General features: G+C 41.5%; 2 protein-coding genes across 2 annotated transcripts; one reads left to right on the plus strand and one right to left on the minus strand.

The window, feature by feature from the left end:
* Positions 1-1,447: 1,447 nt before the first annotated feature.
* On the minus strand, positions 1,448-4,123 carry LOC115674097 (PHD finger protein MALE MEIOCYTE DEATH 1). Its single transcript, XM_030596428.2, has 3 exons — positions 3,828-4,123; positions 3,255-3,498; positions 1,448-3,162 (listed from the first exon to the last, which is right to left on the minus strand). The coding sequence occupies exons 1-3, from the start codon at positions 4,120-4,122 to the stop codon at positions 1,617-1,619; spliced, it is 2,085 nt and encodes a 694-aa protein (XP_030452288.2). The 5' UTR covers position 4,123; the 3' UTR covers positions 1,448-1,616.
* Positions 4,124-5,254: 1,131 nt separating this feature from the next.
* LOC115674005 (NADH dehydrogenase [ubiquinone] iron-sulfur protein 1, mitochondrial) lies at positions 5,255-12,833 on the plus strand. Its single transcript, XM_030596297.2, has 5 exons — positions 5,255-5,842; positions 6,438-6,684; positions 8,702-8,996; positions 11,016-11,390; positions 11,587-12,833. Exons 1-5 carry the CDS (start codon positions 5,413-5,415, stop codon positions 12,487-12,489), a joined length of 2,250 nt encoding a protein of 749 aa, XP_030452157.1. The 5' UTR covers positions 5,255-5,412; the 3' UTR covers positions 12,490-12,833.
* The last annotated feature ends 8,973 nt before the right edge of the window (positions 12,834-21,806 follow it).

Raw genomic sequence — 21,806 nt, forward strand, 5'->3', positions numbered from 1 at the left:
CCACAATTAAGATCCTGAAACTGGAAACAAGTCCACAGATGGCAGCTACATAAAAGTTTCCGGCTCGTAAAAACCTTTTATATGCATCCTCTGCCCAAGCACTATCAAGTGCATGGATTAGACTTCAAGCTAATACTAATAGCAATAACTGCAGACTTGAAGAAGCCTCTGATAAAAAAAATGACCTGATGCACAATTTCCATTATGCATTCTGCAGTCAGTTACGTTGACCTACTGCCTCCACTCTCCAATTGTCGACCACTGGCACCTTTGGCAGAGGAATCTAGGAATTTCGATGGAAAAAAAGACCAATTGAGTCATGAAATATCATTTCCGAATTCTTGGAAGGCAACGTTGTGAGATTCCGGATAGTACAAGTAAGCATGATCAGCAACTCGCCTTCTATACAAATTCAGAGTTCAGAGAGGCAACAACGACCCTTTTCATGAAACTTAGTGATTCATAAAAGAGGCCATTTGCAATGTTGCCCCAGCTAAATATACAGGTGTTATAGTTTTTCTGCACTTCAGCTTCGAGACTAAGGTTTAACCCAAATGTCTTAAATCTCTATTTACGAAGGGCTTGGATAATTTGAGAAACAAATGGTACACGTCATAAATTGAAGCATTACTTCTTGATAAGGAGCAGCATAAGATATGCCATTTGTAGTTACATGAACAGCTAGCACTGCAGAGCAAATTGCAGTAGGTAATCCAGCATTTGCAGGTTGATATTTGGTCAGTTAGTAATTTGATGTAACAATATTAGTCTCAAGTATCGACTATTTCTGCTAGTATGTCATTCAGTTATTGCTCGACTAACCAGTTGTTCATTTTTCATTCCTTTGGATTGTTTCTTCCTAGGGGCTCCTCATATTGAATAGATATAAGGCACTAGCTGCAGGTCTAATACTTTCCCTTCAAGTTGTGCCAACGCTCTCAGATTGTCTAGACTCACTTCCCTTTAAAATGCTTTTAGCTAACACGGGGTTACATCAGCAGCATTTCTCTGCTAAGGCATTCTTCACTGATGTAGTGGACTCAAATTCATAGCCGCTACTGCATATTTATTATCAATAATCATTCCTATCGACATGCCTATCCCTGTTATTCCATCGTATGCATGAAATCTCCACGGTTGGCTAAGAAAAAAACATATGCATCTGTTCCTACCATGTTTCACTAAAGAAGGCACATGAGTTTACATGGTCATACCGAATAAGGTCTGCCTAGTTCATGGTGAAGGTTTATCTATTCCAACATATTCAATATTTGTATTTGATAGATCAGAATTCTGTTGTTTGCAGGCAAATTCTCGTAAATTAGATCTACTAGTATCACATGCAGGGTAGAGAGAGAGAGAGAGAGAGAGAGAGAGAGAGAGAGAGAGAGAGAGAGAGAGAGAGAGAGAGAGAGAAAGAGAGAGAGTATGAGAGTGGAACAGACACTTCAATTGAAAGTCTTTGATCCCTTCGATTTTATTTGAAATATCCAAAAGAATGTATGTACAGCAATATATGTCTACCCATCTTCGAGAACCCTGACTAAAAGATCTTCAATTTGAGGATCACCATCAATAGTAAATGACCCTCTTGCTGCAATTTTCTGCCCAAAAATCTAATACTGGAGCCCCATATCAAACTCTGGCTCCTCAGTTGGAGGAAGTAGAAGACATCCGAACAGCTCAAGCTCATCTGAGTATCTAAACTCCAAGGGGCTGTCCTCTTGTCTCGGTTGTGCTACAGATTTGCAGCATGCCGAGCACGCAAACAGAGGCGGGACGCTGTCAGTATCGTCGATTCCGCAGCATCGCGTGTGCTGCCACACTTCGCAGATGTCGCAGGCCACCATTCTCTCCCCATCGTCATCTTTGGCCCCGCAAATGCATCTCACCTCCCAATTCTCGCTCCCACCTTCATATCTCAACTGACTGTTTACATCCATCCCACTTCCCCTCACCCAAACCTCCTGGCCCGACTCCATGATCCCAAACAGCACCTCGGTGTCCTCCGTTACTTTCACGGCTTCGATATCTGTCACCTCAAGGTGTTCAAAAGCGCAGTAGGTCTCCCTAAATGCGCTCTCAGCTGCTTCCTTCAAGTCCCCGACTGTAGCGTGTAGTGGAACCATGATAATCTCACCTGGCGGGACTTTCTTCCTTGGCAATGTTTCCAGCCTATCTATGCTAGGGATGAGATTGCAAATGAAAGTGAGCAACTGGTCTTCCTCATCTCGAAATGGCCATTCCTTCATGAAATGCTTGCTGTCCAGAAGCACCTGAGTAGCTGATCGAACGCAATCCGATGTGGGATAATTCAGGAATACGGTGCTGTAAACTTTTTCCACGTCCTTGTAAACATCATGCCCGACCACAAGAGATGGCCATGGTAGCGTCTCTTGAACCAACTGCTCTGGTGGTTCCCTGCCACCATCGAACTCATGGATTGTGTACTCCAGGATCCGCGTTGATGGGTTCACTGCACGGCACACGACGTAATCCCCGACGATCACGTTATTGAGGATCTTCAGCACATTGTCGATCAAGCCTGTGTCCCCGATATGTAATCTGGCTGCATCTCGCACATCTTGGCGGGTCATTCCGTTGCAGCCCAACTTTTCGCCTCTTGCTTCTAGCAGTGCGTTCACAATCACTTCCGCTGCCTGCTCCATCCTCCTTGCAGGCCATCTGCTATTAATTTCAGCTCCAGCACTCGTGAATTTTCTAAACTTTATTGGCTTCATCTGCGAAAGATGCTTGTCCTGCAGAGATGCTCTAGTTGATAGTTTCAACTTCAAGTTGGCGGGAGGCCCAGCAGCTATGGCAGGTTTGTCCTCACGAGTCGAATGCGACTTGACGGTCAACATGTACTTGAGAAGGTCCTTTATGGTGACTAAATTGGTTTCGCTCATACCTTTGTAATGACGAATGATCTGCTTGATCTCTTTGAAATGTTCGGTTCCGCTGAAATCCTCGAGGACATTGACAAGCTCAAGCGAGCCAAGAAATTCGATTGCTCGGTGATAATGGTGCTCTTTAACTCCAAAGCTTCCTCTGAGGAATCTGTAACCCCATCTTCCGAACCACGTGTGTCCATAAGCGACCCCATATAGCAACCGGAGATCCATGGACCGCTTCCTAGAGACATCCTCAACTGTCACTTTCCTGCAAAATGATTTTAAAACTAGGAATATCAGATTACTAGGTGGGTATCAGATGACATTGTGCTCACCAGTTTAACTACTACTTCACTTTACCTGACTAGTAGATTGTTGCAAATGCGGTCCCAGAGATCCATAATCTCCCTTCCGCAGAGAAACTTGGAGCCCCCTTCGATGCCATTGATACAGATTAAGTGCCCGAACCCATTGCCATGAATGAGGCCATGAAGCAGATGGTTCGGCTCTTCAAGATCGCGCTCCTCCAGAGGCCGACTCCAGCAACAGTCCTTCGGGATTATCAGGTGATACCTCCGTCTCGACATGTAATGGTTTCCCCATCCTTAATCAGGCAATTAGAAAACATCCATGAGAAAAAAAAAACACTAAAAAATTCGCAATCCTCAGATTCTATGAACCAAATTCCCAAATCAAAGCCTAAAAATCCATCATGTTAAAGTTACCACTACATCGCAATCAACCCTTAGTCCGACAAAATCAAACACATCCATGAGAAAAGAAGTGCCGATAATCTGTAACCCCTGTTTTACTTGACAAACATTTCCAAACTGTAATACACGCTCAACCCATCAAAATTCGTACTCACGAGAGAACTAACCCACGATTTAGTAGCAGACAAAAGGATGTTAAGTGGACGATCTTTCAAATTACCTGCAAATCGGCAGTGATCGCAGGAGGAGTGAGACGAGGGAGTCATGTCTTCTTGGACGGTGTACAGGGGCACGACCACGCTCGTCTTCTGGTACATCAGGAGGGTGCACCAGACGGGCAGTTCGCCGGCTCCGGCCTCCTCGGGCACCCCGCATTCTCCTAGGAAGAGGCGGATGTTGTCGCGGAACGGGCCGACCGGGCCGATCGGGCATCCGGGGTCGCAGAAGTCGCGGAAGCCGAAGATCTTGGGCCGCCGCTTCCGCTTCCCGCAAGCCTGGAGGAACGGGAGCGACATGGGGGGGCTTCGGATCTCGAAGCGGGTCTTCTCTCTCGCGAACGCCCCAGCCGCCGGCGCTCTCTTCGAACCAGAACGAATTCGCCACAAGCTCCCAAGCGAGAGAGAGAGAGAGAGAGAGAGAGAGAGATAGAGCTTAACAGATTGAAGGATGGAGTTCTTGAGTCTGTTGAAGGGAGCTTCGAAGTGGCGGTTGATTGCGGTTTGAAGGTCGGACGTTGCCCGCCAAAAAAAAAACTAACCGTTAGAAATGTTCTTTTTTTTGGTTCGTCGGATGGTGGGAAAAAAGATTTACAAAATTTGTGACAAAATCGAAATTTATTAAAATTCACGGGCTCATACCGAGAAATCTCTCGATTTTTAAATTGATTAAATTTTTTTCTCATCGGGCAATCGAATATTTGAGAAAATTTTCCTTTCTGGCCCCATTAATTACCTCGATTTTGTAAATTTTGGCCTCGCGCGATACTTGGGTGCTGCGTCGCTTTGATTTTTGCCGATGCATGCTGTTCCGGCTAGATGGAGGGAATGATGTGGGTAGCCACGTCATTCTTTTCATTTCGATTTCACCGAGGAAAAATTTAGCTGATGTCAATCACACGCCTCACCACTGTCGGGTGGCTATCGACGGCGATCCTACCTCCCTCCCTCCCTCCCTCCCTCCTCCCTATAATGGGGTCGTGATCACGATCAAAAGGTCCGCACGGCTTGAAAATTTGAAGGGGCCTTAGAATCGAGGTGCATGCATGCTCACGGGCGAGCATGGCTCTTCGCGAACAGATAGAACGAGAGAAGAAATTAAAAAAAAATATTTTCGCCGCCCACGAATACAAACACAACCTTGGTCATCTCCGCCTTCAATTTTCCATGGACTTTGCCTTTCCCTTCATAGATTTTTTCCTTTTTTTTTTTTGTATTTTTGGTCGAACCTTCATAGAATTTCATATTCACTTGAAATTTTTTTGAATCTTCCACACAGCCGTGCGTGAGGCCCATTATAGGCCCGGCCCAAACACGAAGGAGGCCCAAATCAAGAAACGGGTCGGTCGCGAACCGGGGCAACGACCCGGCCCGGAGTTGCTGTCGTGTGGAGAGCATCGGACACAAACGCAACCTTATCAAGTGTAATCACTGATCTCTCTCTCTCTCTGAGTCTCTTCTTCTGCGATTCAGCTTCGACGAGCTCAGCCGTCTCCCTCGCCGTCGCCGGAGATCGCCCGCCGCCAGCGTACGAGCACCGCTCCGTCCGACGGTGGTAGGCCGACAGGAGCTTCGAGGGGGCCGAGGAAAATGGGGCTAGGGTTGTTGGCTTCGAGGGCTCTGAGACCCGCGACCTCGAGGCTCCTCCGGAACCCGAGGGGCGGGTTCGCCAGGGCGATCGTGTCCACGCCGGAGCTCCAGAGGCCCGAGGTGGCGTCGGCCGCCGCCGCCCCGGCCCAACCCGATCCGAGCCCGGATCTCCCGCCCCGGAAGCCCGTCGCCGGCGCCCGGGTCCATTTCCCGAACCCGGAGGACGCGATCGAGGTGTTCGTGGACGGTTACCCGGTGAAGATTCCCAAGGGCATGACGGTCCTGCAGGCGTGCGAGGTCGCCGGGGTCGATATCCCGAGGTTCTGCTACCACAGCCGGCTGTCCATCGCCGGGAACTGTAGGATGTGTTTGGTCGAGGTCGAGAAGTCTCCGAAACCAGTTGCTTCCTGCGCTATGCCTGCGCTTCCTGGTAATTTAGGGGAGGGGAGGGGGGGTTTAGTTGTTTTCCACAGTTCTTGTTTTCAACTTTCAATGCGTTTACTTTTGAATTTGATTTTGTTGTTGCCAAAAGGTTGGGAAAAGGAAATGCAACTTGCTGAAGTTTTGGGGTGATTCTCTTTTTTAGCCTTAGATTGTTAAAATTTGGACGTTGGTTCGAACTAATTTATCTGACTGTGTGCTCAATGCACATGGGGTCCAAGTTAATGATGTTATAATCTGGATTTCATTCCTTCGTATCTTCTGATTTTGTCGTTATTCGTTTGGTGTAAGATTCTGCAAAAATTCGTGATTGGCTTTATGCTTGTCAGTGTCACTAGTCCATCGAATCAGTTACATTTGCTAATATCAAGAAGTATATGCATTCAAGACCAGTTAGACGAAGGCTGTGCTTATATTATTGATTGATAGGCTATTCCTCTGGTTTTGTGCAATATTTTCCCCAGTTGTGATTCTGAAATTTCAATGACCGGTTAGTTCCTGTAGTTGTCACATATGTCGATTGGAATTTTTAATCTCTAGGTTACTTTCGGGCGATGTACTTATAATCAGAATTTAATCGTCAGGGATGAAGATCAAGACGGACACTCCAATTGCTAAGAAAGCACGAGAAGGGGTGATGGAGTTCTTGTTGATGAATCATCCCTTAGATTGTCCAATTTGTGACCAAGGTGGAGAGTGCGATCTTCAGGATCAATCTATGGCTTTCGGGTCGGATCGAGGACGGTTCACTGAAGTGAAGAGATCAGTGGTCGATAAGAATCTGGGCCCTCTGGTAAAGACTGTCATGACTCGCTGTATCCAGTGTACAAGGTTAGCATTTTCGTTTCTTTAATTAGCATCATTGATTTTGCCGGCACCTTGTTTAGTTTTTCTTTCACTTATTTCAAAATTGATTTCTTGGGGAACTGGAGAATGTTTCGTTGGTATTTATGTACAGCGGTGGGTTTTTTGCGTGTATGTGATACATTCATTCAAAGTGCAATTGTCTTGGTGTTTTGGGTGAAAAAGTTATGTTTTTGGGAGTCGAAAGGGATTTGTAGAGGTCTTTCATGTACTCATTTACAATTCCAAGTTGTAAGACAACATCAGCAATTAGTATCATTTCTTTTAAATAGGGATTGGGAGTATCATCTATTTTAAGGGATGGGCAGGCTTCGAACTTGATAATCAGGATTTATTGTTGCTATGACTTGATGCCATATCTTTGGCAGCTGAACTGTTTGCCAAAGTAGAATCTTAGATTATTAATACATCTCTATATGAATCTTTTAATAAAAGGAAGTAGTTTTATTTCCATGTTCCTAAGAAAGATAATCTTGAATATGAAAGGAACTTAGATAAGCATAGTGTTCCCATTTGTTACATAGAGTGGAACACTATGGTCCATGAAAGGAGTTGTCTTAGAAATTGATGCCGAAATGTGTGTCCAGTGTTTCTGATGTTTCCATTACATGCTTGCTGTCATTTATTGGCTAGGGGGACACTTAACACAATACATAGAGTACTACAACTGATTCATGCCCTTTCCTTGCTTATCTACTCTCAATTCTGGTAGTCCTTTTTCTTAAGGTATCTTTTTGTCATGAGTACTTTAGTTTGATATCCTTCAGACATTGTCATCTACCAATGCCTAATGGGATTATCGTTGGTCATTAAGGAATAAGATAATTTATATGATGTTCTACAACACAAAAAGTAGAAAGCAGAGTGTGATCCATGCCATGAGAAAAGGTGTTTTTTTCGCGGGCAATATTTTTTTGTCAAAGGAAATGTCATGAGTACAGTAGTCGTCCTAGGGTAGTAACTTAGTTCTGCCATATTTTCTTCATAGGAAGGAAATGCAATTGAACAAATGTGAAATTTCTGGGGATTTGCCTGACCCCGCACAGTCATCTATATATAAATGGAAAGAACCTCTGCACATAGTCAATGTGCCCCACATGTGATACATCCATCTATTATTTATAGAGACTGTAAATTCATCTCAAGCACTCTGATGTAATGTTAAGTTTGTTGATGTCCAAAATGATTTTTTTGGAGGGCTAACAGGAGGAGATGTAATTCCATGCAAGTAGGCTTCATCATGTGATTTTCATTTTTGATATGCCAAATTTGTCAAAATTTCTGAGATAATGGTGTCCATAAATCTATGAGCTTCCATAAAACTGGGTGTTCTTGGTGGGAAGTTGCTTACTTGAGCGCAGGTGAATATTGTTTCCCACAGATATCATACTGGTGATTAATTAAAATTGAAAGAAGCAAATTCTTAAGATACCTCCTAATTTTTTTGATATTCTATGCTTTCTAGTAACTCAGGGCTTTGCTGACAATTCACCTTTAGCAGCTTTCTTCTATGATGTCCTGTCCTGATTTAAAGTTCTGAATTTCTTATTTCTTGTGATGGGTTTTTGCCTCTGAATTTTCTTTTAGATTGCTGATTTCCTTTTCTTAACATGGGTGAACCTGTTGAAGCTTTTCCACTTTCCATTTCATGTCTTCTAGTGTGTTTTACATTTTTGCCAACTTTCTGCCATATTTATGAAAGCTGTTTCTTGTAAATTTCCCTCAGAGATTGTTCTTTTTTGGGCTTCGATGATGAACGCAGAACTTGTTTCCTTTCTCTAGAGTATCTCTCAACATTGCACTTGCTTGGTTAACTAGCTTAGTTAATAATATTTTCAAGTCTTGTATAATTGGGATTGGTCTTCTCTTGTTCTTTCATATTTTATGGGGTGGGCTTTGTGATTGTTGTGTGCTTTGAGCATTTTCATGTCGCTCTTGGTCCTCTTAGATCCGTCGCTTACATAGGTGTGTACTCTTCTAACAGATGTGTCAGGTTTGCAACTGAGGTTGCTGGTGTTCAAGATCTTGGCATGCTGGGACGTGGTAGTGGAGAGGAAATTGGAACTTATGTGGAAAAACTCATGACAAGTGAACTTTCTGGAAATGTAATTGATATTTGTCCTGTTGGTGCTCTAACCTCTAAGCCCTTTGCATTTAAGGCTCGAAATTGGGAGTTGAAAGGAACAGAGACTATTGATGTTACAGATGCAGTTGGTTCAAACGTCCGGATTGATAGCCGTGGTCCAGAGGTTATGCGTATCCTTCCGCGGTTGAATGAGGTAATTATTCATAGCGTACTTCCTGCCAGATTTGGTTCTTAACTCCAAAAGCAAATTCTTTAAAGGAAACTTTTGTTTATTGCGGCTTTAATGGACAGGTTTTCTTCTTTGACTAACTTAAAAAATAGTCTGTCTAGATTTTCTATTCTGGGCAGAATAAAAGTGCAAGCAGAAAATAGTGTTTCTTGTTTGTGATAAGAAACTTACTTAAGAATGGAAGCTCTTCTGAAGTTATAGAATCATAATTCAGGTTTTGGTTGATTGAGGTGACTCTTGTTTCTGCTTAAAATTTGGAGCAACATGGTATTTCCCTTTTCCAATGGTGCTTTGCTCTGGTTGGTGAAAATTGCTCAAAAGGCTTCAAGGTGTTGCCCTTGGTTTTCTACCTATTATGTTTGTGGTATTGAATGCGTCCATCTTGAGCCTTTTTTGCAACCTAATGAATGACGATTAGTGTGAGGTTTGTAAGAGAAGTGCTGCAAGAAAAGTTATGAGGAATAGGTGTAGCAGTTATAATGTGTTGGGCAGACTGTAGGATAAATATGTAGCTGAAGCATGAGGTTTGTTAGTGATGGGTAGGCAGTGCTGCAGCTAAGATAGAATTGCTGCAAGAAAAGTATGAGTACATTCGTCTAGAAAAATTGAACAGAATAGCCTAATCACTATCAGAAAATGACGATATACTAGACAGATACATGTCCTGATCCAAACTTGCTAATTAAAGTGCCTTAGAATGGAGATTCATTTTAAGACTAATTACTATTGAGTTGCTTTTCTGTATATACCAACAATTTGATGTACTTTTATCCTGAAGTTGGCTCAAGCAGTTATCATATCATAGATGGTGTTCTTGAAAAGGTTCATCATCTTGGGATAGTCAGCAACATCTTTATGTTCCAATAGAAGCGTTTGGCAAGCAACAATGTAAAGAGAATTTAAAAAAAAAAATTCCAAAAGGATTACTTTTAAATAAGTTTATGAAGGATAACTAACCTTTTTACTTAATTAAAATCTATTTATAACTTATGTAGCTCACCTTGTGGGCGAATAATTACCCTATTAATGGAGCTCATCATGGACACTAATTGACTAGTTCTCTTAGGGTAAGGTTTCCCCTATTACGTTTGCATACAATGTATTGCTAGAGTACAGAGAAGATGTACTTGTTCTCTTAGGCTAAGGTAGAAGCCAACTAGTTTGCCTCTTAATGGAGCTCATCAAGGGCACTAACCTTCCATAATACGTGAAGACGCCTTGATGTTTGCAGTTGGATCATATGCTTGATAGAAAATTATAAAGTTGTATTCTATCTGATCCCTGTGATGTCTTACATTCTAAGTTATCTCCTCTCATATATGAATCATTTAAAATTTATTAGTAAACTACAAAATTGAAGAAAATGATTTAAGAAGATGAGAAGTTGAAAAAATCAGTTGCTGCCAACAGATTCTTCAAACTGATTAAATCAAGCTGAATTAAGTGCTTGTTGGACTTGAATAAGCGCTGAGAAAAGGACTTAATTTTGCAACAGCTCCTGATAAGTGCTTATAAGCTCGAATAAGCACTGCCAATCTTAGCCTAAGAATAATATGCTTTAAACTTTCTCGACGCTGCTATAATGTTGTGGGCCACATGAGGATGGTGATTTGGCTGCTGTATTTTTCTATCACAATCCAATGATAAGCACTTCCAATTCAGTAAAAATTGCCAGTCCTCTTGTTGTGTTCTATCAAGATATCTTTCTGGCTGCTGTGTCTGAATTGCTCGACGTTGCTGATGAGTTGCATTGATCCTGTCTGGGGTAGTGCAGCATGCCGTTTTAACTATCATATGAGATTTTAATTTGGTGGAGATTGCAATTTCGCAAACAAATGAGTGGACTTCTCTCTTTCCCTTCCTTCGCATCCTCTCCCCTGCTGTTCTCTCTTGTACAAACTCTCTTAAACAGATGCATGTGTATGCCTGCACACACATTGAGAACTCTCGGTGGATTATTCAGCTTTGGAACTTTTGCTGCAGGATATAAATGAGGAATGGATATCCGATAAAACTCGTTTTTGTTATGATGGACTTAAGAGGCAGAGGCTTAATGACCCCATGATTCGTGGTGCTGATGGGCGTTTCCAGGCTGTGAGCTGGCGTGATGCCCTTGCCATGGTTGGTGAGGTTATTCATAAAGTTGCACCTGAAGAGATTGTTGGTGTTGCCGGCAAACTATCTGATGCGGAGTCTATGATGGCGCTCAAAGATTTCTTGAACAGAATGGGGTCCAATAATGTAATGTGTGAAGGCAACGGGAAGCACCCTAATGCTGATCTGCGATCAGGATATATTATGAATTCTGGCATTGCTGGTCTGGAGAAGGCAGATGTTTTCCTTTTGGTTGGAACGCAGGTAATGTGTTATTATTAGATTGTTGAGGATGACCACGACCGCTTTCATGATAATATTTTGGTGATGAAAATCTTTAATTCCTTCTAGAATAGGATATTTGCAACTTCCTTGTGGCTTTGACCCTTTCTTTGAGATCCATGGTTTTCATGTTTATTTGATCTGACTTCCGGCTCTCTTTTCTGTTTTGTTCCACCAGCCAAGAGTAGAAGCTGCTATGGTGAATGCCAGAATCCGCAAGACAGTCCGTGCTACACATGCAAAGGTGGGTTATATTGGTCCACCAACCGATCTCAACTATGATCACGAACATCTTGGCACAGGACCTCAAACTCTGACTGAACTTGCTGAGGGGCGCCACCCCTTCTGCTCAACTCTTAAAAATGCCAAAAACCCAGCTGTTATTGTGGGTGCTGGGCTCTTTGAGAGAGAGGATTTGGATGCTATTTTTTCTGCCATTGAGACCATCGCTAAGAACGGGAATGTTATGAGGCCTGACTGGAATGGTTACAATGTGTTGCTTCTACATGCTGCTCAAGCTGCAGCCCTCGATCTTGGTCTGGTCCCACAATCTCCTGACAGCATCAAGTCTGCGAAATTTGTGTATCTGATGGGTGCAGATGATGTCAACTTGAAGGATATTCCTGATGATGCATTTGTAGTCTATCAGGGGCATCATGGAGATCAAAGTGTATATCGTGCCAATGTCATTCTTCCAGCATCCGCCTTCAGCGAAAAGGAAGGTACATATGAAAATACTGAAGGATGCGTTCAACAGACTCTCCCTGCAGTTCCAACAGTCGGCGATGCAAGAGATGACTGGAAGATCATTCGTGCTTTGTCGGAGGTTGCAGGAGTTCAGTTGCCTTACGATAGTGTTGGAGGGATCCGGTCCCGGATACAGACAGTGGCGCCGAATCTCGTGAGCGTGGATGAGAGAGAACCTGCCACATTTTCAACTTCTACAATGAGACCCAACACAAACCAAAAGATCAGTCCAAACGACTTTGGAACAGCAGTAGAGAATTTCTACATGACTGATGCTATAACCAGAGCATCAAAGATAATGGCGCAATGCAGTGCGATGCTGTTGAAGAAATAACCGCTGATTGGAATGGTTTTAAATAAAGTTGCAGAATGGCTTTCTTGTATGTTGCCGTCTTTGGGCTGTGTAAGGGAGTTTTTTGGTATTAGACTTAGTTTAGACACTTCCGCCATGCCATATGGAATTGTGCACATAAATGGCATATTGCTCCGTACTTCGACACTTATCTTTGAGGATTCTTCTCTTGTGGGTTCAAGGGTAACTCGAGAATCTAATTATTCGGTGTTTTCCGAGAAGGTATTACCTTGGCGACTTATCTGTTTTAATTTTGTAAATTTCCAAGTTGAGACTAGTTTTCACTATTCACTTCATCATATTTGAAATAAAGCCATCTTTCATCTTCCGGTAGTAGCAGTGATGGTTGCACCCTCCGGGTTTAAGTGATGATAAACGGTCGTCGGAGTTTTTCTTTGGTTTTCCCTGTTCGACTGATTGCTAAATGTGCGAGATTTTGGTTTTCTCACTCTTAAAGTGTCGGCATCCGATGCTTATAAATCCAAGGTGCCTGGACTTTAGTTTAAGACTAGTTTGAGCTGTTGAATTTTCACTTGAAGACAGTGACAACGTTTATATGTTTCGATCCAACAAGATGTTATTTGTAACAAGTAGTTTTGTTGGTTGGTTAACCTTTGAAAGCAATCTGGGTGCGGCAACACATTGAGGAAACAACCTTGAATCTGGCACAAGAAAGTAATTGACACAGAATTGGACTAAATCTTTGCCTGGACGATGGTGTACAGGAGTAAAATGTGGGGGATTTCCTTCGAATAGAAACGAGAACGGCCCTTAAACTCGTCCCATCTAGTCATTTGTCAGTCCCTCTATGAGGATGTCAGCTTACACCGAAGTTATAGTTCATTTCCCAACTAAAATGCAGGGTTAGTGGTTTGAAGGTTTGGCCGGCTCAACCGTGGGACCTGGAAGCTATCGGCATAGGGTCCGTTCTCAGATTTTGGAAACTAGAGTTGAACTTGGATCAAGTTTAGGGAACTGGCCGGATTTTTTTTCTTGTTTCATTCTTTTTATTCCTTGAAAGGTGAAAGTTTATCGATGTACATATCCATTAATTCACAATATTTAAAATCACAATTCCGAGCAATAAACGGCGAGAAGTAAAACACCGGCTAATGCAACAGGGAATTATCCAACTCATCTTTTAGCCAAGCAAAACGTAACATCGAAAATCTTCACTTGTCAAAAGCACATAATGTGATGCATGAATTATAGAACTTAATTCTTTAATCATTCATAAAAAAATTCTCTAAATTTTAACCAAGGTATGACAAACATAGTTAAAATGTGTGAAAATAAAATAAAACAAACAACAAACATAATTAAAATGTGTTAGGTCAGAGATTGGACCCCAGGGTCTGAGGATCGACCTTGGAACTGAACCATACGGTGTTGGTTTCCAATTTTTTGGGACCAATGACCAAACCATTTCCTATGGGAGCTGGACTACACAGTATTGACCTAGGGGTAACCCTGGACCGATGCTCACCCCTATTATGTACTGTGGATTTTTTAAAGGGAAAGTTATTCAAAAAATTCTAAACCTATTGCACTTTAAGTCAATTTAGTCTCAAACCTTTCAATTTTGCCAATTGAGTCCTAAAACTTTTGATACTTTGCAAATTGAGTCCATTTAGTTGATTTTTCCTGGAAATTGTTGACATGGACCTAGTGGTGCCACATATAACAGTCAGCGTCGATGTGGATAATTTTTTATAATTTTTTTAAATTGAATTTTTTATAATTTTTTATTCTTTTTCTTTTTCTTTACTTTCTTTTTTTCCTTTTTATTCTTTCCTTCTTCGAATGGCTAGTTGCCGGTCCTCGGCAATGGTTGGCGACCGGTCATAAGCGAGGGTTGACGCCAGATTCGGCAAGGCCCGACCCTCACTAAATCCGGCGAGGGCAAGCCTCACCTTGCAACTAACGAGGCTCAATGGCGAGGTCCGGCAACTGGCTAGAGAAAGAAAGAAAGACAAGAAAAGGAAAAAGAAAAATAATAAAAAAGTTCAATAATTTTTTTAAAAAAATTATCTACATTAACGCCGGCCATCCTATGTCACCACCGGCGGCCATGTTGGCAATTTCTTGCTAAAATTGACCAGATGGACTCAATTGGCAAAGTGTTAAAATGTTTAGAACTTAATTGGCCAAAGTGCAACAAGTTTATAACTTTTTGGATAATTTTCACGATTTTATATGGGTTCTCTCAATGTCGGGTCCGAGATTGGCCTCACCTTGCAACTGGCAAGGCCCGACCTCGCCATCACTGGGCAAGGTTGACCTCGCCTCTGGCCGGTCACCAGCCATCACCAAGGTCCAATGATTGGCTAGATGAAGAAAGAAAGAAAAAGAAAAAAAATGGAAATAAAAAAAGCTCAATATTTTTTTAAAAAAATTATAAAAAATTATCCACATCAGTGCCGGTCATCCTATGTGGCATCATCGGTGTCTATATCAGCAATTTCTTGTTAAAATTGACCGAATTGACTTAATTGTCAAAGTGTCAAAAGTTTTAGAACTTAATTGGCAAAATCGAAAGGCTTAGAAGTCAATTGGCCAAAGTACAATAGACTTAGAACTTTTTGAATAATTTTTCCAATTTTATATGGGTTCTCTCAAGGTCGGGTCCGAAAGAGGGATCTCATATTGACATTGAGAAAATCGGACACAAGTAGTGGGGTTTACAATATCTAGAGTAAAGAAGTTCTCAAATTAAAGCAAAGTCTACGTAGAACTTGGTGGTGAATTGGCAATTTTGAATTTGTCATTACCTCAATAGCTTTATTTCCAATTAGCTAGGGTTTAGGGTTTGGCTCCTGTGCGTACTAAAGTTGCAACCACTTGATTACTTGCTCACGTAACATAAATATACCAGTAGCCATTATGGACAAAATAATACAAAAGTGCCCTCCAAAGTCCAAACCCACCCTAATGATATCCACTTGTTATGAGAAATGGACAAGAGGATGATGCTAACTACCAAGTACGTGATGATACAAAGGGCATTGTCCCGAAGTCTGAGCCTATCATACCGGCCTACACAAGTCAAGGAAAATTGTTCAAAAACTCTTAAACCTATTGCACTTTTGCCAATTCAATCTTAAACTTTTCAAGTTTGTCAATTGAGTCCTAAACATTTTCACTTCTTACCAATTAAGCCTATCCGGCCAATTTTGACCCCCCGGAGCTGACGTGGACGCCGCCCAACGCCGGCCGTCTGGCCACCACTGACGTAGCAATTTTTAATTTTTTTTTGAATTTTTTAATATTTTTTCCTTTCCTTTTTTTTTTTCTAGCCTTCTTCCCTTTGGCCGATTGGCCAGAGGCGAGGGCAAGCAAGGTCGACCTTGCCGGCCTCGGATGAAGCTTGCCCTCACCAGCCTTTCGACCTCGCCTTGGCTGGGCAAGGCTCGACCTCGCCGTCGCGACCCAGGTGATGGCGAGGTTGGCCTCGCCTTGGCTGGGCGAGGCTCGACCTCGCCCAGATCTGGCGAGGCCGACCTCGCCGTCGCCGTCGCCGTCGCCTGGGTTAGGACGGTGAGGTCGGGCGAGGTTCGACCTCGCCCAACCACCTCGTCGGCCCTCACCGGCCTCTGGCCGGTCGTCGAACCGGCTAGAGGGAAGAAGGCCAAAAAAAAAAGAAAAGGAAAGAAATAAAAAAAATAAAAAAAAAATATTAAAAATCGTCACGTCAGCGTTGGTTGGCCGGCTGGCGTCCACGTCAGCTCTGGTCAGCCAAAATTGGTTGGATGGACTCAATTGGCAAGAAGTGAAAAGGTTTATGATTCAATTGGCAAACTTGAAAGATTTATGATTGAATTGGCAAAAGTGCAATAAGTTTAGGACTTTTTGGACAATTTTCCCCAAGTAAACATCATAGTATCCATAGTATTTATAGATAGACTTCTTCATGGTCAATGGGCAAAACGAATCTTTCTCCTAGAGCACATACAAATAATTACTAGCTAAGACTTGTGTATGGATTAACATTATAAATGCGAAAAAAAATTACCCAATCAACCCTAAATATATTGTACATATGCCAATTCAATATTGAACTTTTCAATTTTGCCAACTTGTCTTAAATCTTTGCTTGAAATTTCAATATTGTCATTCTAATTAATTTTTGCCAGAAATCACCGACATAGCAATGCAATCATCACCGGCGTTCAACGTGGCACACCTCTGTGCCAGTGATTTCCGACAAAAATTGATCATAAGGATTACATTGGAATTTCGCGTAAAGATTTTGGACTAAGTTGATAAAATTGAACTGAATTGGCATTCGTATAGTAAGTTTACGAGTCATCAGACAATTTCCCCTTATAAATGCTTATCAACCACTTCGAAAGCTTCAGGATAAGTCTGACTCTTTAAGGTTTTAGATTATATAGATATGGCTGACCAGCCCCAATTGTGGTCCAAACAAGAGAGAAAATTCATTAGAAAATGGAGGAAGATGATGATTATTTATAAGAGGGATGTGGGTGCGCTGAAAGCTGCTGGTATGAGTTAATTATTTGATAATTTTGACCTTATCAGCCTTGGCTAGTGTTTGTTCTACATAGTGAAGGCATCGACTGCATGGGCATGGTTTTGGTGGTCTCACTGAGAAATTTCTTTCTTTCTTTTTATTAATGTATGCTCTCCAATTATTGTTCGCGAAATAGCTTAGTAGTTCGCTTTCTAGTCCTTATTTAAATAGGATTGTAGTTACATTTTGGATACGTCATTGAAACTCTTCTGGCAAAATAATGGTCCGACGTTACTCACCCTACAAGTTGGAATAATTATCGGATTACATCTCAAATAGAAAAAGTATTTTGCACTACTTAATTAAAACCAAGTATAAATTAAAGTTAGCTTGGCCTCGGAAAAAAAAATGTGATTATTCAATTGGAGCTATTTTCCTTCATCTCTGTTCAGAAGAAATTTCCTCCGATCACATCGCTGAATGGTGGGTGATGAGGAAAAGTGTCAGAAAAATCCTAAATCTATTGTATTGATGTCAATTTAATCATAAACCCTTCAATTGGTAATAGCAGTGGTCACACCCTTTGGGTTTAAGTGACGATAAATGGTCAATGAGTTTTTCTTTCGTTTTTCCTGTTCAACCGATTGCTAAATGTGTGAGTTTTCGGTTCTCTCACCCTCAAAGTGTAGATGCTTGCAGGTATTAGGCATCCGATGCTTATGAATCCAAAGGGTCTCGACTTTAGTTTAAGACTACTTTGAGCTGTCAAATTTTCACTTAAAGACAGCTACACACAGAGGAAAGAAAGCTGTCACCCCTTAGTCAGACACAACTCTTCAATCTTAAGAGTGAAAGGTAGATTAGCCTGCATTTTAGAATTAGGATAGCTAACGACATGAGATTTTCACACACTTCGTCAGAATGCTCTTTCTTCTGTAATCGAAGGGACTGCCTATTGCTGTTAGCCTTTCCTTATGCTCATGATGGCTCTGATTAGGGGTGATTGGTTCCAGCCCGGTTCCGGTTTCGGTCCATTCCAATAGAATCGGTCACTTATTTAGCATGGAGATGAAATTCAAAAAGAAAAATGGTGAGAGATTTCGATTTTTCTCCGGCAAAAAGAAAGAGGTCCAACCAATCAATCGGAGAAATTTTTCATGCTTTTCTCTGGCAAACTTCGACCAGCATGATCAAAGGAATTAATTCCTCCAGACGTAAAAAGGGGCAACAAATGTGGCAGTGATTGAAGAGGGAAGCAAAGGAGATTGTCTCCATTTTATTTTGGTAACAAATTGGCAAGGGAATCTAGTCGTGAGCATACAGAGAGGGATATTCTCTTCGGAAGATAATGGGAAAGGTCGGTCAACAGGGGAGGGATAAACGGAAAATATGAATAAAAAGAAAGAGGGCGAGAGATTTAAGCACTAATGAGAGCGAAGCAAATCAGTGAGACTATTCATGCCACTCTCTTCGCTTAATTTTTTGAAGAAATAAATATATATATAGTCCGGTTTGGTCTATACGGTTTGGTCCGGTTCTTCCTTGGAACCGGGAATTGGACCGCCTGGATATCGGTTCCACTCTAAAAAACCAGGAACGGGACCGGCACTCTCAGGAACCGGACCCAACCGGCCGTTTCGGTCCGTCTTGCTCACCTCTAGTTCCGCTGTTTCCAAAACCTTTGCAGATTGGAATTCTATACTTGATGTGCTAAGGATCCTAAGACATCATGGAGTTGGTGTGAACCATACGTTAAAGATGAAGAGGTACCTGTAACTTGGCCTTGATATTTTATCAATGTGTTTTGTAGTGTTATATCGAAGCACTTCTTCTTATTCGGATGTTATGTTTATTAAATACCACACAAAGAAAACATGGGCAACTTCAGCCATTCTTAATTATAGTATGGAAAGAGTGTTGCTAAAAGATGTCCTATAAATATGCTAAATGACGTGAGGCGCTTTTCGTTCTGGTGGGATGAATTAGATACTGCAGCATGTGGCTCTGTCTGTGGTTCTCTATATTGGTGACTCATGGCTTACAAGCTACTGAAAATTGGAACGTATAAGTTCATCTACTTGTATTGTAAACTAGTTGGGTTCCTAAAGTCTGATTCATCTATTTTCTTAGGCTTCAACCTTCCTTTACTTTGGTGAACCTTAAATGTTCTAAAGTTGTTGGACAACAATCAGACTTGCCTGTAACACAAAAAAAAGTGACTTTCTTTATCCTTAAATTTATTTTCGACTATCATGTTCCAGAGAATGTTTTGGGAAATGGTGTTATGATGGTCACATGCTTTATGTTGCTACGTAGGTGAATCAGAGGAGTGGATGTTCTATGAGTGTTTACGGAGCCTCAAAACAAAGTACGAAAGAAGTATCTTATAAGCCTGCCTATTGAATCTAATGTTTCACGTCCATGCATGGGTCGGGAATCCATTAATATAAAAACTAAAGAGCAGCAACATGCAAACTAGCTTTTGTCTTACTCTCTTTCGAAGTTTTAAATATCCCAGTACGTTTATGTTTCTTTATAGAGTTATACCACGAAAAACCCCAAACTGATACATCTGTAACGAATTTATTCCGAATTAATTTTTTGACCACCAAAAATCCCAAATTGGTACACCCGTGCGGAAGAATTCATATCTTAAATGTTTTGTATTGTGTAACAATTTAATTAACATGTTGGTAACTAATAATACATTTTGTGTTGGGATTAAATCTAAATCTGAGATGGCGCAAATAAAAGTATGAGAATGAAATTGAACAAAATAATGATAAGTCATAAATTGAACGAAATATTCCGTTGTCAATGATTCTAAGGGAAGAATCGCATTGAATCACTTATTTAAAGTTCAGCGATGACTTAAATTTACTTTAGTTATTCAAGTATTGCGATGATTTTAGATTCCTTTTGCCTACGTGGAAGTTTATTTTAATCACTGTATTTAGTGATCTTTGTAGTAAATCGCTGTAATGATATCTGATTCGATGAAGTTTTTGTCTAGAGTAGATCTCATCTCTAGACTTTTTCCGAAAGCTCTTGAAAAAATTACTTTCAAAGTTAGATTCAAGTGCCGTAGGATTACCAATTTACCTATGTTGGCAACATAGGTCCACGGTGTAATATTGCGGCCTTTTGCAAGAGAAACAAGACTGGCAACAAATAATGCAGAAGCCGCTTCTTGCAGTATTCAACCTAAGTTGAAAAGTAATTTTATATAGAAGTCGGTCTGTCATACTTTAAGCTTTGCGGTTTGCCCACACTATAATTTTATGTTCTAGAAGTCAGCATTCAACCAAAAATTTCAGCTGAACCATGATGCATTTGCCGAGGATATGGCAATCTACTGCAATATTTTTTAGGTCAAAGATAGATCGGAACTATTTACTTCAATTTGTGACCAAGTCTCCATAACAAGAGAGCCGATAGCTGAGTATTGAGCTAAGAACAAACATAGACTACATTTAATTGTGTTTACACCAAAATCGGCATAGATGTCAAGTTGGTTTAATGTAAAAATCCGACGGACAATGGAGCTCAGTCGTCTGCCGAAGTACGTTTGGATAAAATTCGGGAATGCTCTGATACCATGTGAATGGCACCATGTCCCGAATTCGGTGATTGGAGAGAATCGGTAATTTTACCGAAATATGAAAAGTTTACATTTTGGGAAATGCTGAAACTACTGAAAATCGACAAGATCACAACCCAGCCACGTGAATCGTGACAACAGGAAGTTATGAGCAGAAAGCGGGGATAGTGAGCACGAGCAGATCGTGGGAGATTATTTATCCAAATTGGAAGTTATCCCAGCGGTTGAGATCAAGTTTTGGTGGACAATGAAATTGGAAAACGTGGATAGAAAAGGCAGTTATTGAAAGCGCCAAGATTCAAAGTTTGAAAACAAAGAAGTAACCGACGAGCAGTTGCAGGATAGGGAGAGATACAAATACTTAGAGGAAGCAAAGACGGAAGGATCATCAACAACAATACAAAAATACTCAAGCTTATCTGCACTTTAGCTTCCTCTGCACTTTTACTTCCTGCGTTTACAGCTTCCTGTAGTTTTAGTTAACCTTCAAGTCCTTTACAACTTTCATAGGAGTATTGTAACGTAGTTAGAAACTTTGTTGATCTCAGATCCATTTTCAATCCACTCAATTTCCACCCGCTTCCATATAACCCTGCACTACACTCTGTTTTTCACCACGATATTCCTAGAAATCAAGCCACAGAACCTACTTTAATAAAAACCGAAAAAATCGAAGTTTCGGTGAAGGATATTCCTCGTCATAAAACGAGCGAACATCTTTTTGGCACGCCCGGTGGGACCTGTGTGGTAAGATTTGGAGAAATTGTGAGAACTAGGCAATCTGAAGGACTACCAGTCGGTAACGTCAACAATCCAGTTGATGAAGCACGTTCTGAACATTCTGCGGCTAATCAAGTAGAGGAGAATGCCGACATTCCTCGGCAATTAACTGAAGAACAAGCCCGCGCGTTGGCACCAGGTAATACCTTGGTAGCCACGATGAAAAGGATGTTTGAGGAACAGCAGAACGACCTTACCAATCATATGGTGCGACATGTGACTGATGTGATAAAGCCCATGGTGATTAATGCTATAAATGAGGTAATATCACGTCCCGGTTCATCTTCTCAAGTTCCACCCTTTTATGCAAATCCTTTTGGGTCAACATCGTTCCCACCAACATCGGGACCTCCTCATGTGGGATATAACGGTAATGGGGGATCAAGTTCTCAACCTCCTGTTAGGATTATACCAAGACCAGAGAATCCTACCCCTATAAACCTC

Source organism: Syzygium oleosum, unplaced genomic scaffold (assembly GCF_021117445.2).
Source record: "Syzygium oleosum isolate NSW1041296 unplaced genomic scaffold, Sole_v2.1 Sole_v2.19, whole genome shotgun sequence".
Classification (NCBI taxonomy): domain Eukaryota; kingdom Viridiplantae; phylum Streptophyta; class Magnoliopsida; order Myrtales; family Myrtaceae; genus Syzygium; species Syzygium oleosum.